At 39.5% G+C, this 18,388-nt stretch overlaps 1 protein-coding gene across 4 annotated transcripts in view; it reads right to left on the bottom strand.

The window, feature by feature from the left end:
• Nucleotides 1–1,899: 1,899 nt before the first annotated feature.
• Nucleotides 1,900–18,388, bottom strand: part of rptor (regulatory associated protein of MTOR, complex 1) — a 181,161-nt gene continuing 164,672 nt past the window's right edge. For all 4 annotated transcript variants that reach the window (XM_024289363.2, XM_024289362.2, XM_024289365.2 and 1 more), the window contains 6 exons: nt 8,688–8,794; nt 6,215–6,342; nt 4,537–4,623; nt 4,349–4,465; nt 4,138–4,267; nt 1,900–3,218 (listed from right to left, as the gene is read on the bottom strand). In XM_024289363.2, the coding sequence (XP_024145131.1) occupies nt 3,150–3,218; nt 4,138–4,267; nt 4,349–4,465; nt 4,537–4,623; nt 6,215–6,342; nt 8,688–8,794 (638 nt within the window). In that variant the 3' untranslated portion in view covers nt 1,900–3,149. The remainder of the gene's footprint in view (nt 3,219–4,137; nt 4,268–4,348; nt 4,466–4,536; nt 4,624–6,214; nt 6,343–8,687; nt 8,795–18,388) is intronic.

Raw genomic sequence — 18,388 nt, 5'->3', positions numbered from 1 at the left:
TAAAAAAAAACGAAACACCTTATGAAACAAAAATATATAGATAAAATGCCAATATATTAAGAAATATATCTCAATATGTCAGTCATTTACCCATATTCATATGAATACATTGCTTATACATATATATATGTATTACATAGCATATTTCAGTACATAGAGGAATATATTCGTATCAGAACTGTATATACCACTATAAGAAAACAGTAATAGTTGGAGTATTACAATATATTTCAACATACTGATAAATATTGCTTGCATATATGGAATATACTGTAAATATATTTATATTTACATTTATTAAGAAATATATTGTTTCATAAGGGACTAGATACAACATCTTGCATTTTCAGAGACCCGTACCATCACACTTCCTCTGCCAAGATGTAGCAACTAGCAAAGCTTTTTACAGTTCAACCAGGACAAAACTGAGGTTCTAGTTATCAGTCCTGAAGACAAGAGACTCAGAAATGCTAAACATTCTCAATGTACATTTTGACTCTGAGGTGAATTTTATTCCTCACATCAGAAACGTTGTGAAGACAGGGTTTTATCATCTCAAAAATATTGCCCGTTCTTCTCTTGCCTGCACAGAGGAACTGATGCATGCTTTTATTTTTAGTTGTTTAGATTATTGTAAATGCCTTGCTCTCTGGTTTGCGCCAAAAGTCTCTTTCAAATCTACGATTACTCAGTAGCTGCATGAGTTCTGACGAGAACCAGGGAGTGAGAACGCATTACATCGCTGTGTTGATTCCCTATGTATTTCAGGATTGATTCTTTTAATGTTTTATAGATGTTTTTGTGGTCTTGGGCCCTCTGATTTAACTGATTTGCTGTGGAACAGTCTGCTAGAGAACTGCAGAGACCGTAGTGCATGTGTGTCAAAGTCAAGGCTCGGGGGCCGGATCCCGTCAGGAAATTCTATCCGGCCTGCAGATCCATTTATTTTATTGTTATTAAAGGCTCGATGTTATCTTGTGCTTATTTCTAACTTGTATAATTTTGACAAAATATCTTTTTATGGAGAGTAAAATATTGAAAAGTTTTTTAAGTTTATTTAATCTGGAATAATATTCCTGCTTTTTTAGCATTTATTCTGTTAAAAACTTACAGTTTTAGAGTTTTAAAAGTTGGCATTCTGCTAACTTTTTGCACTATTTTTGCATTTATTCTGGATTTTTAAGGCTCTTTTGGAGTGCTAGCTTTATTTGGTAGCTGTTTTGGCCAATTTAGGCTTTTTAAATAAGGTTTTTAAAGCTGTTTTGGAGTTTAGCTAATATTTACACACAAGCTGTTTTGGCAAATTTATGTCTTTTCAGTTTATTAGGCTATTTTGAAGTTTAGCTATTTTTTTCAGCTGCATGCTAGCTGTTTTGGCTAATCTACGTTTTTTTTGTTGCTTTTTTTAGGCCAGTTTGGCATTTAGCTAATATTTTAGCTGGCTATCAGCTTCAGCGCTTTCAGCTATCAGCTGCAGTGATTTTAGCTATCAATTTCTGCATCTTCAGCTATCAGCACTAGCATCTTTAGCAGCCAAATTCAGTTTACAGCATTCACACTAGTATTAGCGCAGGTTATGCTATATATCTAGTTCATAATTATGTTAAAAACTGACGGTTTTAAAGTTTAAAGTTTTAAAAATTGAGTGTCAGTGTTCAATAATGTTTTTTCTGTTCGACCCAAGGTGTGTTCTGGATTTTGGCCCCTTGTGCGATTGAGTTTGAATATTCCAATTTTAACAATTTTGTGCAAAAATTCACTTTTTTTGAAGAAAAAAGTGATTAGTATGGCTTGAAAAGATTTCAAATTATCAACAAAAACTAATAAATTTCACATTTTAAGGTAAAAACATTAATTTTTAGTGGGTAACATTGACACAAACCACTTCAGAGACGCAGGTGTTTGACATTTTTGGTTTATTTGACTGATGTCATCTCCTCTCATAACCACCGTCAGCAGAGCGGCCTTCAGTCACAGAGACAAACATGATTGTTTTCATTTCTACGTCTTTAAATCTTTTTTTCTAAAATGTTAAAACTCAAAGCATCAGGATGTGTGCTGACTGCAGGGGGGGGGCGACCAGGTCCGGTTCTCGAAGCAAAGCTTGTGGGGGGGCGTGCGCGTCACAGAGGGGGCGGGGCATGTCCACACTTTGATCCCCCTCTGAGGCCAAGGCAGAGAAAAAGCTCCAGAAATTAAAAATATAACTTAAAAAGAAGACAAACAATGATAGTAAAAGGTCTAAAAAAGGCAAAGCTGCAGCCCTGAAAAAGAGGCACGTCGTTGGTGATGCTGCACATGCAGAGGAAAAAAAACTCAAACAGAAAAGAGAAAACAACGATAACGCAGATGAATCAGAGTCTGAGGAAGCTCTCCAGATACCTGAGTGCTGAAATAAAAGCAGCAGCTCCCGATCCGAACGGGAGACTGCTGCCGATTCCATGCAGGAATTCCCAAAACCGGACCTGGAGCCCAGCGCCAGGCGGAGTCGGTGCTGCCACCTGCTGTTCTGAGGACGACGGTGCAGCGTTTCGTATTGCTGTGGCGGCGCAGCCTCCCACCAAACACCGCCGCGCTCTTATTGCTTTGCAGGCTGAACAGCTGAGCTGTCCACCGCCAGCTCCCATCAGGACCGTCCGTGTCTTTCTGCAGGTGATGGGGAGAGGGGCGGGGGGCTTCTCTTGGTAGAATAAAGCCACCCCAGTGAGTGGGTAAATATGTTTGGCACACTGAGGTGAGAAAGCCAGAGCAGGAACATGATCTTTCCATCATCACCTGAACTTGCCAATAAAGTGTGAATTTAAGGGTGGGTGGGGCTTGTCAGTGTCTCCACCCTCCTCTGGAACAGGAAGGAGGAGGAGCTCCTCTGCACGTACCGGCTCTTTAAAATAGAACATCTCTTCTTCTTGAATGTACACTCGTCCCTCAGCACAGCCAAGTCTACAATCATCAGCTTCATTAGAAGAACATGAAGGAACAAGGACAATAGAATAATATTATATATCTGTACATAGAGTAGTTTTCGTCAGCAGCCCCTCTGGAACAGAAACGGCGTATTTACAGGGAAAAATGTCATTTACATCCCGGCGCTCCAGGCTCAAGTCAAGTGTGTTGGTGGGGGTGGGGGGTGAATGGGGGGTGCTGGTGTGTTATCTCAGCCTCTTCTCCGCTGAATAGATGGACATGTAGTAGTCGTTGCTGCCGACGGCCAAGTGAGGCTGAAAGGAGGAAAAGAAGAAGAAGAAGGGATCAGAATAGCAGCAGGAATTTCCTGAGTCATCCTCACAGCTTTAACAGGAAATTCCAATTAAACTTCACCAGAAACCAGCAGTTATGGAGGGAAATCAGTGAAGCTGCAGAAGATCTGCCTCATGGGTTCATGATTTTAATGAACATTAAAGAGGAGCTCCTGTAAAATGAGTTCAAGTTCCACTACGACCATATTTTTTCTATTGGTAAATCATTCCTTGATATTTTAATTATGATTATGATCTTTGTGGTTCTTTAAACCATATTTTATGCACGGCGACACGAGCTCATTAGAAACACATTTCTGGTTTGTGGGCGGGACTCTTTAAAGCTTTAAGGTAACACTAGCGGCACAAAAATAAACAAAATCAGATCAATGCAGTCGTACAGTTTTGATCCAGAATCCCAATCCTCTACAGCACGAGTGTTGAACGCTCATCATGTCGCGCACAGCTAAGCGTGAGCGGAGGGGGAGGGGAGACTTTACCTTATCTCCAACAATGAGGCTCCCCGTGAGGAGCGCACGCTTTTCACATGAACTCCAAGCGCAGTCTCACCAACATCTCAGGTAAAAGTTGCTCTAACCACGACTGAAAAGCTGTTACAACTATTTGAAGCCAGAGTTAAGCACCTCCTGCTTGTGCTTCAGGATGTGGGAGGGGCTGCAGCAGCACCAGCTGCTTTATGATAAACTTAAGAACAATGTTTGTGATTAAAGTCTGAATGTGTTTCATGTGAGCAGAAAAAAGGAGTGAGATGTGTCAATAGTCGCTTGAAAAATGATTTTTTTCTTAACTTATCAGGTCTGTTAGCGGCTAACAAGCTAACAAGCTAACTACCGTTTTGAATGACAAACTTTGATGAAGGAGGTTTGAAATGTGTTCATACCCAGTATGGATGGAAGGCTAAACAGCTGATGGCGCCGATCCGCTGTCCCATGAAGCCGTCGTAGTACTTGATGTTGCTGATGACATCACCGTTAGCGTTGTAGACGGCGATGAACTGGTTCATCGACCCGCTGAGGGGCGACAGAGAGAGAGTGAGGCGTGAGGAGGCGCGATAGTCTGCAGGAGGCGCCGCTGCGTCCGCACAGACTCACCAGGCGAAGAGGTTGGCCTGCGGGTGGATGTCCAGCGCCGTCAGTCCCTTTACGGTCTGCAGCACGTTGACGGAGTCCGGCGTCCGCGGCTCAAAGAAGCGAACGTCTCCGTTCACGCTGAGGGGGGGAGGGGCATCGCGGTCAGAGCCGGCTGAACGCACAGGTGTGTTAGCGAGGAGCGAGCGTACCTGACGCTGATGATGTTCCCGTCCGCCTCCTTCTGCAGGTGAGCTTTGACCACCCAGGCGCCGTGCTCCCTGTACGTCATCACGCGGCTGCAAAACACAAACCGTTTATGAAACACCAGACCAGAACCGGGACTGCGTGAGGGTTAGAATCCAGAGAAACTCATAAATCTAAATTCTGATATTACTTCCTTGGATTTTTTTAATGCAATTTTACAAATTGCTATTATTTACCCAGCTCATTGTGTTCTGATTGGCTGTAGACCTCGTCAATCAATCTCTTCTGTGACATTTCTCTTGTTCTAAATGCCTTCAATTAACCAAGTGGAAATACATCTTCAGATCTTTGTTTTTTATTCTATAACATTTGACTTGTTTTCTTTGAAGGTTGGAACTTTGAGAGTTAAAACAAGATAAAAAAAGTGTGAAAATCTTCATTTCTGCTTGAGAAGAGTTTATAGAGGGAACTGTTTTACACCCAAACATGTAAAAAGTAAAGATGAACACTTCAAACGAGGATTATTTTGTGAACATAACTACATCGATGAGCAAGGGAACACTGTAAACCAGCTTTTAAAAAGACTTCCTGTTTAAAACGTTTATTGTTCTTAGCAGGAACTTAAGTCTATACTAAAATTATTGTACTTTTCTAAGCTAGAAATGAAACTTTTATTTTCTTAAATCAAAATGAAAATCTGCTCACAGGAAATTTTAACCCAAAAATGTTTTGATTCTTTCATTACATCCTACAACTATAATATTTATTTTCACAATGTGGATCGATCAAGAAAATTATTTTTTCTGTGAAAAAAAAACCCTAAACAAATGTTTATCGAAGTGATGAAGATAACGTTTATTCAAAATGAATATTAAATGAATCCTACATATTTTTAAAATATCTTTTTTTAGAAACAATATTTATTCATGTCCAAAAAAACGTAAAAACTGACATTTTGTATGTTTTTATTCTTTTAAATCACCCACTTATTTGTTTTTAATGGGCTTAGTTCAAAAGATCTGAACTAAACTAGAATTCAAAAGTTCTAAATAAAATGATTTATTTTAATTTCTTTTTCATTTTTTGTGATCTGAAAAATACCCACAAATTAAATTAAGATTTTACAAATAAAAGCTATTTATTAAATCAAAAATAAAATCATTATAGCAAAGTTTAATCAATTCAGACAATTATAACTTGCTCTAAGTTACACAAATTTAGTTCTGAAATCCCAGTTAAAATATCCAGATTTTCTTTATATCAAATAAGGAAAATTGACTTTTGTTTCTTAGGTGTATAAAGTTAATGCTGCTAACTTGCCGTACTTCAAGCATTTAAAGATGAATAAAAAAAATCTTAATATTTCTGACAATTTTTGGATGTAATACATGAGAGTCGCCACAGGGTGGCAGCATAACATCACAACCAGAGTGAAGAAAAGCATCAAATGAAGCTGTTAGGGGAGAAAAAGAGACAGGCTTTAAATGAATAAGGTTTTTTTTGAGTCAGCAGCTTCTGATTCCTCCTGATGTGAATTCTAAACTCATGTGTGACACAACGAGACTAAAAATGTATTAAAACTTTTAAGATTTTTGTTTTTTCCAAAGCAGAAATAGTTTCTCAAGAAATCCTGTTATAAAATGTATCAGTGAAGTCGAAACCATTGGAAATGAAGAGTTTTACCACTCATTTGGACCCATCCTGCGGTCGAAGACGCGCACAGATCCGTCGCCGAGGCCCGCCACGATGAGCGAGCGCTGGGAGTCGCAGGACAGGCTGGTCACGCAGCTGTCGGCCCCAGTGGGGATGTCCTGGGACGCAAAAAAAAAGCACAGAAATGCTGGGTAACGGTTTGAACAGGTACACCGATTTCACATTAAACCTCCTCTGAAGCCATCCATCATGTGCAGCTCATTTGAAGTTGAACTCGGCGTCGACACGCAGCCACAGGCGAGTCGGGGCCATTTGCACCTGTATTAAGTCCATCCATCATGACAGTGATTAGCAAAGCGTGGCCCATGAACGCGGTAGAGGAGGAGAGAGCACACTAACTGCCTGGAACTCAGCAGCAGAGCTTGCTCGGTGTACTCATTAAGTTTTAATGTGTTGAAAAACAGCTCAGGCCTCAGATTTTAGCTGCAGATCAGAAACTTTTACACAGACTAGAACAGAGGTCTGCAACCTGCAGCTCCAGAGCCTCATGTGGCTCTTTTATCTCTCCACGGGGGCTCTCTGGATGAAGAAAAATTAAATAGTAACTTAAAAAAAATTGGAGATTAGCTATTATTTTAGCAACATGCTAACGTTTTTGGCTAATTTATCTACCAGGGTTTTTAGGCTAGTTTAGAGTTTAGCAACAAACATTTTTGACTAATTTAGTTTACTAAGAATTGTATGCTAATTTGGGGTTCTGCTAATAATTTAGCAACGTGCTGATATTTTCAGCTCATTTCTTATGTATAGAAGTTTTTTTTTTAATAATTTAAAATTTAGCTTCTATTTTAGAAACAGGCTAACCTTTTGAGTAATTTAGTTTACAGAAGAATTTTGGGCTATTTAGGAGTTCAGCTAGCAACGAGCTAGCTTATTTTGTTTTGGCTAATTTGGCCTCTAATTAAAATTTTTATGCTAATTTGGAATTTAGCTGATATTTGATCAATATACTAACATTTTATGGCTAATTGTTATCTGCTGGGGTTTTTAGGCTAACTGAGGATTTTTAGGCTATTTAAGGAGTTCCGCTAGTAATTAAGCAACGGGCTAGCTTTTTCGCTAATTTTGCCTCTGCTACAGGAAACATTTTTTAACAAAAATAAACAGCGAAAATGACACAAAATACGATAAAAAGTCGATTGTTTTGATCATTAATCTACTTAACCTCCTGATTACCAGAAAAAAACAGTTAAATCAACCAAACATTCACATTTGATATTGTTAAAAAGCTCCAAAAGTCCTCTAGATACCAAGAGGAGTTTACTCAGTAGTTTGCAGTGGTTGGAAGGTATTCAGGTTTAGAAATGTTCTCTTTGGAGGACACTTCTGCATTGATGGTCGGCAGATGCAAAAGTAAAAGTAAGAAGTAACCAAAAACCAAGAAGTCTCAGGAGTATGATTATGTTCCTAGAAACTACATCAGTGAAAGTACTTGTACTTTCATCTCCACATGTGTCTCTAAAAACAAACTCGGTGATCCCAGCTTGACACCAAGCATCAAATGGGGCAAGACGACCCAGCTGCAGACATCCACGCCCACAACCAGAAATCACGGGTGACTCAGATTTTTTTCAATATTTTAAGCTTTAGTAAAAGTTTTACTACAATTCTGAAAAGTTCAGATTAGCCGATTATGTCGAGCGCTGTCCCCGTCTGGAGCCAGGTTCCTCTCAACGGGGGTAGGGGACCTGACATAGACCCCGCCTCCATTTAACCATTCAAATTCCTGAGACCCCAATAATATGATCCAAACTTTTCTTAAAAAGATCATTAGGTAAACATGTTTTCTGCTCTGCAGTTCATCGTCATTCCACTAGGGGCAGTAGAAAGGCATTTCAAAATGGCCGTAAAAGTTTACAGGTTGAGAATAACTCATCTATTGTTATTCATTTTAAAATAACTATTTACTGTAATAAAATTAGCTGATAACGAACTCTCTAACTTTAAAAATGTGTGGATCAAATTTGAGACGGTGTGTAGATAATGGGGGAGTGCATTGCCAAGAGTTTGACAATACGTATCACGATACAATAAGTATCGTTATACAATACGTATCACGATACGTATTGTATCAAAATTATGTATTAAATATTGTCTTGGCAGCATTTTAAATCAATAAAAGTGCAAATACTCGCGATGGTGGACTGAATCGATATTTTCTTATATCTCTAGTAAATTAGGTAATTTTTTTCTGAACATTAATGTCAATATTTTTGTACCTAACATTGTTGTGAACAAAAAATTATCAAATAGTCAATGGATCAAAATTCAAAAACATCTTCATTCCAAAATAAATTGATTATTTTTTTTTGTAGTGGGCTTCATAGGGTTAATTTTATTACTTTAAGTGGAGAGTGGCTCTATGTTTTATAGTTTTCTCTAAAAAACAGATTTATTGAAAAGAAAAGTGAGCAGAAAGAGTTGAGGGAGCCGGTGCAAGTACCTGAACCTTCATTTCTCTGTCTGTGTCCCAGATCCGGATGATCCGGACGTCTCCGGAGGTCATGAGGAGGCCGGTCTCCTGCTCCCAGTCCACGACCATCCCAGCTCCTGCGGAGCGGCGCGGTGGTCAAAACAGCAGAGAACGGGGGGAGAAAACACAGTAGTTCAGCGGCGCCATCACGGCAACAGAAGGAAGCAATTACGTGAAAAGCATGAAATATTAGAGAGCCGAAAACTAATTTGTTCACAATATGTGAGGTGCTGTTTCAATTTGTTATTTTTGAGCATTAAATTTAATTTAAAAGGGACTTTCAGGAGGACAGCTGTTGAACGCGCGGCAGCATGTGTTCCTGCCTCCAAACGCGGCCCACACAATCTGCTGGAGATTTCAGGCGACTCCCGCTGCCAAATTTAGCAAGTCAAATTAAAGAGGTGGAGCCGCTTCTTGCACCAACGCATCGCCAACAAAACACCAAGAGGAACCATATGAAATAAACAAAATAACACAATAATAATGTAAAAAGAAATAAAAACCGAGAGCCCCCAGGAGCAAAATAAGTGGATTTAAGGTGGTTTATTGCATTACGCGTCAGCCTGTGTTACAAAGACTGAGCTTTCTCATAAAACTGTGGATTTCGGAGGAGAAACAGGAGAACGGAGCAGCGTTTGGCGTCCACCCTGTCAAAGCCACCAGTGGGAGATGCAAACGCTGACCCGGAGCCAACGGCCCTCGAGTGAGACGGCGAGGAGGCGGCAGGAGCGAAGTGAGCAGAGCCCCGAGACGCCGACTGCCCAAAGCAGGCTTCGTCACGGCCTGGTCACGCAGCGCCGCCGCACATGCAACTGCACCCTTCCCATGGTTCATCACACCGTGGACGAGTGTCACAGACGCGTTGGCGGGGGGTTTCCAGCGCTTAAACTACTGTTTCGCCTCTTTGCATCATCTCCAGAAATCCTGCAGACTTCTTCACCGTCATTCTTTCACGCTGGTTCAAATCCTCCGTTGCCTTGCTATTTGACTCAAAACGATACAACTCTACGTTCTGAGAGTTCTGGAGATCCAAACAACGGGACTGAAAACCAACAAACTGTGCACTGATTTTTCCACATGTTTTTTCTAAAAATCCCACTCCGACTTGATTTTTTTTTTTTTCATTGTGCCGTTTTTAGCCAAAATTAAGAAGCCTGTGCCGTTTCTAGGACATAGTTTCTGCAGAGCAGCAGGAGTCCAATAGAAAGTTAATTCTGGTTTGTGGGCAGGACTGTTGGCATGGAAATAAGGCTACGTAAAAATCCCAGCATTCCTTTGTTTACATCAGGAGTCTCAATTTACTGAAGGCAGAGTCTGGGCTGTACGGGGTGCCATTTGTGCCAAAATACATTATTGCGTCCATATCTATATCTTTGGTCTATGTCAGGGGTCTGCAACCTTTAACGCTTAAAGAGACTCAGCGAGAGCCGCAAAGTTTCACCTCAAAGTTACAAAAATACACTTTGTTTATGTTTTTGTGGCCATTGTGGCCACTTATAAAATTTAGCTTTGAAATATTCTCTAAAACTGCACATTCAAGTTTCTTTCAAAATAAAACACATCCTGTGTTTTATCAGATCCTCCAGCTGCAGCAGATTTACTTTAATTAAAAATGCGAAAAACATGAGTTTTTAATTTATTGACTTTTGTGTTTCTTAACCCTTTTTTTCTTTTACTAGTAAATAAAAACACAACATTAGTGTAAAATTCAAATTATTTTAAAATCTATACATGTAAATGCAATAAGATAATGTTGCTAAATGACTAAATCTAAACATAAATTAATTAATTTGTTATGGTTGGAGCTTTCTTCAAAGCCAAAGAGCCACATGTGGCTTCGGAGGCTCAGGTTGCAAACTCCTGGTTTATGTCTATAGAACAAGTTTATTGAACATTTGTTCACGTCTATGAACTAATAACTAATAATATCTTCTGCGTGTCCTGTGAAATGACAGGAGCTAACGACGCTAGCAACTGTTGCTAAGGACTTTTTTTGACTACCAGATCCAACGACAATAGCGAAATTTTAAACATGAAGCAAACTGAAAAGCTATCATCAAAGAAGTGTGGACAGTTTAGAAGTACACAGACATGAACAAATGGTCAGTAAACGTGTTAAGTAGATATAGTGGATGCAAAAAAAATGTTGGCACAAATGGAACCCCATACAGAACTGGCTGCACATATTGAGAAACTTACGTGTGAATAGTCACTTTCTAAATAAAATAAATAAATAAATAAATAAGGAACTCATTAATGTGATCTGGGGAGGAAAGTGTCAAGTTTCTTGCTCTAAAAGTTTCTCTGCTTCATGCGCGGTTAATGCCACGCCCCCAAAAGTCAAATACTCCACCGTGATTGGTTGGTTCGTGAGCTCCACATAGAAATGTCAAAATGAATTTCATAACAAACTTGAGCGCTGTATCAACATTGAACTTTTATATTAAAGTGGGGACCGCCTTGGTGAGACCCCTGGTTTACGCTTTCTCCTGCTAGCTTACAGCCCCTCAAAACCTCGAGCTAACATTAGCGTAGCAAAAAATTGAATTATTGCAGATGTGCAGCTGAACAGTTGAGCCAGATTGTAGCTCAGAGGAGGAAAATGAAGAGATTCATAGATGTATTTGCCAGTGGATGGATCGAAATTAGAGCAGAGATGAGAAATTTTGGCCCGCCCATCACACAAAAATTGAGCTGCATGTTTTCATCTTAAACACAATTTGAATACTCAAAAATGCGATTTTCGTTTTAAATTCTTTGATAAATGTCCTCCATCATCAGAAAAACACGATTTTCACTGGAGTGGGATTTTAAACCCTGACTATAAGTCTGTCCACCTGAACAAGTCTATTATTCTGACGATTCTTCAGGACTGCACCCGATCTATAATTCAGATGTTGAGAAAAAGAGGTGGAGGGGTGATGGATTCAGCTGCAAACTAAACATTTTTATGTGCTGGATGATTTTTAAAATGTCTCAAATGTGTGACAGAACCATCAAGATGTGATGAGAGGAACAGATGATCTCATTGAGGCAAAACTGAGAGTTTATGAGCAGACTGAGCTTCATGCAGGAAGACTCTCACTGAGCTGTGGAGATGCGTGAAGGTTCTGCAACGACTGTTCCAACAAATAGAAAGTTTACTCTTAATATCTTTAGAACGCAAGGAGCATCTTTTCAAGAGGCAGGAACAAAAGTATTTTAAATTCAATTAAGAAAATATTTGATAAAAATCAGAGATTTTATCGTGTTAACGGTTGAAAAGGTGCAGTAAATCAAAGATCATAAACACTGGATCTTCGGTGTTAAAGGGTTAAAAACAATCACCCTCCTTTTTGGGTTTTAAAGATTTTTCCTACAATTTTTTTTCTTTTTTTTCTCTAGTTTTCTTTCTTTGACTTTCTTAGGGCTGTGACAGTTTGCGCATTGATAAATCATAATTAATGTGTTAATATTTATTAACGCTCTCAGGCGTCCTGCCCTGCAGAGTAATAGAACGAAAACTTTTTAAAAAATATTTTGTGATTAAGATTTTATTAAATTAAAGAGATAATATGGGATTTATTTGTAGTTTTTGGACAAAAGCGACCTTTTATTTTACTAAAAAATCTGACGGCTGTAATGCAGTATTACAAAGTCTGCAATTAGAAATCCCACAATGAGGAAACAGACCATTATTTTAATTTGGGATGGATTTTCCACAATAACAAGCACCAGCGTCGCCTAAAAATTGTAGAAACTCCACGTTTCTCTGCGAAAGTCCCGCCCACAGACGTCGCAGGAGGCACGCCCCCACCTGTGTAGATTCTAGTCGAGTCGATCTGAAATCCAGTTGGATCAAACTTCTCCCCAAAAATGTTTTATTATTTTTCATAAGCACAATAAAGAAAATTTGAGAAAAAAGAAAAAGCTGATTTAAAAAAAAAAAACAGAATTCAAATATTCAAATTGTCAAATAGACACCAGAGCTCTTAGGAGAGAAATTCTTATTTTTTGAGCTGCCTGGTTGCTGTAACCACACCAGCAGACTGACTCCACATAAAGATCTCATCACGGAGCTGTGAGCCTATATATTTTTTTGCATTTTCATTCAAAAACATGTTTTTTAGTTTGTTGACAAATTGTATTCTTGTTGTTTTTATAAAATTAAACCTAAAACTTTCATTCTATGTTGTAAAAACAGTTTCCACAGCAACATGAATCCCATTTTCCAAATTGAATTTTCTGTTTTTGCATGATTTTATGTCCAGTGTGTGAATAAAACAAGGAAAAATGACCAAATAAAGGTAGTGTCACATAGGAGAGGTTATGGTGATTAAAATGATACTAAATTGAAAATAAAGAGGTAAATTCAAAGATAGACAAAAACTGAGTTTTAGGCCCTTAAAGGGTTAAAAATAAACGTTCTAAATGTACAATTTTGTGTTTCACTTCATATCGTGATTATTTGCAAATACGGTAACAAAAAAATAGTTAATTGCAATTAATTTTTTCCAGATTTGAGTTTAGTTAATTTTTTTAATCGATTCCCGGCCCTAATTAAAACATTACAGTAAATCAAAGAACATAAAGATGGAGGTCCGGTGTTAAAGGGTTAACTATTTGTGCCATCTTCAGTTATTCAAACCTCACAATCATCCGTGCTCCTAAAATGATTTCAGTTCCTAAACTCAATCTCGTTTTTTTCTTTTTTTTCTTTTATTTTCCGCTTGGCGAGTTTTGGAGCTCCACAAAAAAAGAGGAAATGAAAACAACCAAAGACCTCCATCTCCATCAGACTGGAAAATCCTACCGGCTTCAAAAGCGGAAAACAACAATTTGGAAAGGTGACCACAAACACCAGATGGAGGACCACGAGCCGCAGCGCCGAGAGGAAAACAAGGTGTGGGAAGGTAAACACCGCAGGTCTCGTTAAAGAGCCACTCTGAGGAAAATTGAGTTTTTGTGTCATTTTCTGATGATGGAGGACAGAAAAAAGAAAATCAAGCTTAAAATTGCATTTCTTTAAACAAATTTCTGTGAATCAGAATGTTGTTTGAAAAGAGTACAGGGGCGGAGCTGCAACAATCCCGCCCACAACTCAGAGGGGAATTTCGAATGAACTCCTGCCGCTCTGCAGAAACTATGTCCTGGAAAACTAGTTTTTCTTATTTTGGCTAAAAGCACCAAAATCCTGATAAAAGACCACCGCGAACGCTTTGATAACTGGTCAGCAGAGGATCAGAGTGTGTTTTCACTACAGCCTCTTTGCTTTCCAGTCACACACATTTCCTCCACGGCAGCTCTCCCCAGCACACAGGCAAACACGTGCGCCGCGCCGCCATGTGCTCCCATTAGGAGTCGTGACTGTTTTTTCTGAGCCACATGTGTCAGAGGCTTGAAGAATGCGGCTCCAGCCTGACGTCAGACGCAGGAAAACCACCTCACAGATGGAAGAGGCCGTCCCTCGGAGCTGATGCTGAATCAGAGCCGCTGCTTTCCAGTAATGTAGATAAACTTCACCTGCTTTGCAGCAGAGGATGTGAGCGCGTGTGACGTGAATTTAAACTCAGCAGCAGGGTCTCATTGGTGCTTCATTGCTCCTCTACGAGAAAAACATTGATTCTATTCTCCAAACCATTTCTGACGTTTAGAATCCTGGTCCAGCCCTTCTGTCAAATTGTAGAACCTTTTGTGGCCCACAAGTAAGAAACTTTGCCCATCCCTGGACTAAGGGGTTTGTTACTCAAGCAAGTTGGAACAAAACTGTAAAGCAACTTAAACACCAAATATTTTCAAAAAATTTTTTTCCACTTTCAATTAAATTTAAAATAACTAATAACAACTTTAACTTGAAACTTTTTCTTTTTCTGCTGGCTTTGGCCGAATCCACATTCTTCCCCTACCCCTCTGGCTTCTTCCTACCCCTCCAATTGTTGGGGTATTTGGAGTAGTCTTTTTAAAGGAGAAACCATAGCAACGGTGTTCCACATCGCGCTGTGCTGCATGTGGGTATGCTCTGAAGAACAGAAGTTGACATTTAAATGTAAGTAACAACTATTTGTTTTATCATGACTTTTTTCAAAGTTATTAAACTGTATTTTTGGAGCACTAACATGAACGACCGGCGACTTTTGATGATGTCATCCAGTGGGACTGATGACCGCATTAGAAGACACTATTTTTCCATAAATCTCCAGAAGTCCAGAACCGGAGCATCATCATCCCCACCACCCTGCACATTTTGACAAAAGAAAAACTAAAAACGTTTTTTGATTGAAAAAACGTATATAACCGGCCTCCGTAACAAATGTGTTTTGTAAGCTTTGAACCTTAAACACCGGAGATGTTTTAAGCTAATCCTGGAAACTAAAGGTTTCTTCTTTTTTCTTGACTCAGGTTTGTTTTTAGGAGTTTTTCCATACTGGGAGGGAGGGTCTAAGGGCTGGGATAACCAGCTTTATTTAGTCTGTTTAGTTTTATTGTTCATATTTTATGACTAATTTTCTGCATCTGTAAAATTATCTGCATGAAGCTCAATGAGGCAAATTTTCTGTGATTTTGGGCTATATAAATGAAATTGAATTGAATTAAACAGTTTATTCACAGGAAAAAGTTTGAATAAAAATGGCTACAACTCTGAAATCTTGAGGAATTTCTGCTTCCGGCTAATGATTTTCAGCCCCCATCTTGTCTGCAACCAGGTGTTTTTGATAAATGAAGGGGAAGAATTCAGATTTGGCCTTTGTCTGGTGTACTGCACCTTAAAGATCTGATCCCTTTTAATCAATTCTGAAAGCGTTTCCGCTGGTCTTTTAATTATGATTATCCCTTTTTTAGCCAAATTCAAAAACTTGTGTCGTTTTCCAGGACATAGTTTCTGCAGAGCGGCAGCAGTTCATTAGAAATTCACCTCAGAGTTGTGAGTGGAACCGCTGATATGGAGTAAGCCCGCCCACACTTCCCATCACCTTTCTGTTTACATGCTTGCTGCTAGCTTACAGCCCCTAAAACCCGCAAGCTAACATTACCGGCACAACAAAAATGGCGAGCAATATTGGAGCTATCCAGTCGTACAGTTTTGAGTCAGATTTCAGCTCAGACGAGGAAAACGAAGACGTTCACGGATCTATTCGTACAAAAGCGCATGCATTTCTTTGCAAAACTGTAGATATTGTGTGTCTGTAGCATCTCTGTGTGATGCCGCTGTGCAGATAAAGTTGCTGTGAGTTCCTGAGTCGGATCTGAGCGTCAGCTGAAGCTCTCGCTGCAGCACACATCCACTTAACTCTACTGATGACCTCTTGGCTTCCAGAGAGACGAGGAATTTAAAGATCCGATAGAAATTTCTGGGAAAATGAAATAAGAAATGAACGAACACGAGTTCTGGGCGGACGGTCAACCTCCCCCACCCCCGACACAACAGGTCAACGCTCTGATCACAAGAATCAACTCCCTTCCTTCTGTCTTCATCACGTCTGTCTCTTTGGCACCCAAACACCTCAGGTTCAGGGGTCAGACCCGGCATGAGGGTATCTTCAAACCCCGCCCCCCAACGAGGCCGGCCTGTTAAAGACAGGAGCCTCAGAAGAAACCTGCTTGGTTCCCCACACAGAAATTGGTACGGACATGTGAAGGAGCAGGTGGAGTCGGGAAAGCCTCTCCTCAGCTGTAAATCTTCAAGCCTTTCACTTCCCCCTCCTCGTTGAGATTCAGCGCTCCCCCCCAATAACAAAACATTAGCAGATGGTTCTCTGCTCGCAGAACCGTCAACATTTTAACACCATTAGGAACTCATTGTTGTTTCAGGACAATCACTAATTTGTGATTCATTCATCTTCTCCTTTGCAAGAACATATTAGTTAGACTCTCCTCTCTTTGGAGAAGCCGGCTCCCTCTGCATTCTAATTCTGCTCCATCATCCCCAGTGATGGCCGCCTATCCCACCGAGTGCAGCTCATTAAAGCTTCTTCTCTCTTTCAGCCTTTCATGAATGGCAATAAACCTTCTCTGCTGCTCCGGAGAACTTAATGCTTCTAACAGAAGATGACTCCTTCCAGCTGATCCATGTGATACTTTGTTTTCCTTTTGGAGCTCGGCTAACGGAAATGCTTTGACCTAAAGCGACATCAGGAGATCTCCAACTTCAATTTTTTTTAAATAAATGGAATCAGTGGAAGTCAAAAAGATCCAAACTAGGGTAACTGGATTTCATACACTCCAAAAACTTCAGATGTGACTATTGACTGTACATGAAAACTGGACTGAGTGAGTTCCAAGCGGAAGTACCCGCTGGCTCCAAAAAACCAGAATCCCACAGACTTCTACAGAGAAATAAACAGCTGTTAGTCAGTTATTCTGTTGGTCAGATAAACCATTCTAGCTCTGACACTTTTTTAACATGTTCTTGATTATCTCAAACTGCGTTCACACCAAACGCAATTCAAATTTAGGTTGGGCGGCCCTCTTTAACCACGTGCCGAATAGACCCTTTTCACGGTGATGTCAGTCAAAAAAGGTGATATTGGCTCAACTGTGAAATCCGGTTTACGGGTTTAGACCATCAAACCTGACAGCCGGACGCTGTTTAACACAATTTTATGTAAATAATAAAACGTAACCTTAGCAATTCTAATGGAAAACAATATTTATTTTATAAATGTCCTACCTAAATGTATTTTTATTCCTTTCTTAGATCGTTCACAAATCAAAATACAAATCTGGATAATTCTTCAGTATTTGAGGTTCTAATGAAAATATCAACCTATATTTTTCTGTCTGACGGTTTCTATTTTTCTTGATGTTATTCACACGTATTTCAAGAGCGACCAGCACAAAAACTGATGGAAATTCATGTTTGCCACATGCAATACGTGCGGCTAAGATGCACAATACTGGACTGGAAAAGTCCGAATCCTGAACCTTGTATTTGATCTGTATTCAGACTGCACTCTACTGGGGATTCCTGTTTCAAAGATGGCTGTTTTTCTTTCCCTTTCACACAATTCGATAAGTATCTCGATACATGATCCACGAATCGATACATAAAAGGATTCAATTAACCTTTTGGCGATACGATACAGTCCGATTCTTTTACAGAAAACCGTAAAATCTTGATATTTCTTATTCATACAGCATTTAAAGCTATAAATAATAGTGCATGGCATTTGACAGAGAAATGTATTCAAGTGTGACTTGGAAGAAGCAAGTTTATGATTGGACGTCTTTTTGTTTGGATCACATGTACATGAAAAGACAAAGGCGGTAAAAAAAACAACAGACTATTTCTTGATTGATTTTTATCCCTTTTTAACCAACATAATATTGTTTATATCTGTGGTTTTCAAACAATACTGCAGTTGTTCGATCAATTTTTGATGCATATCTATTTTTTTTACATTTTGTGGCCGTTTTGGTTCAGTTGTTCCACTCTGAGCACAGAGTGTATTCAAACTGAGAAATATCTGAGCGAGCTTTTCAGGTGCGGGAGCAGTTCCTGGTCCGGACCACGGTCCACTTGGGTGTATTCAGACTGAAAACTAACTAACTAACTCTGGTTCACTTTAAACAAACCAAATGCGTCCAGTCTTAACTAACACCCTTCATTTTTTTTCATATTTTTTCTGTAGTGTAAAGTCATAAACTGACTAATCAGATGCTTCAATAAAAGTAGGTGGAGCCTGCTGGTTCCC

Source organism: Oryzias melastigma, linkage group LG1 (assembly GCF_002922805.2).
Source record: "Oryzias melastigma strain HK-1 linkage group LG1, ASM292280v2, whole genome shotgun sequence".
In the NCBI taxonomy this organism is placed as follows: Eukaryota; Metazoa; Chordata; class Actinopteri; order Beloniformes; family Adrianichthyidae; genus Oryzias; species Oryzias melastigma.
This window is presented reverse-complemented; position numbering and strand designations above follow the sequence as displayed.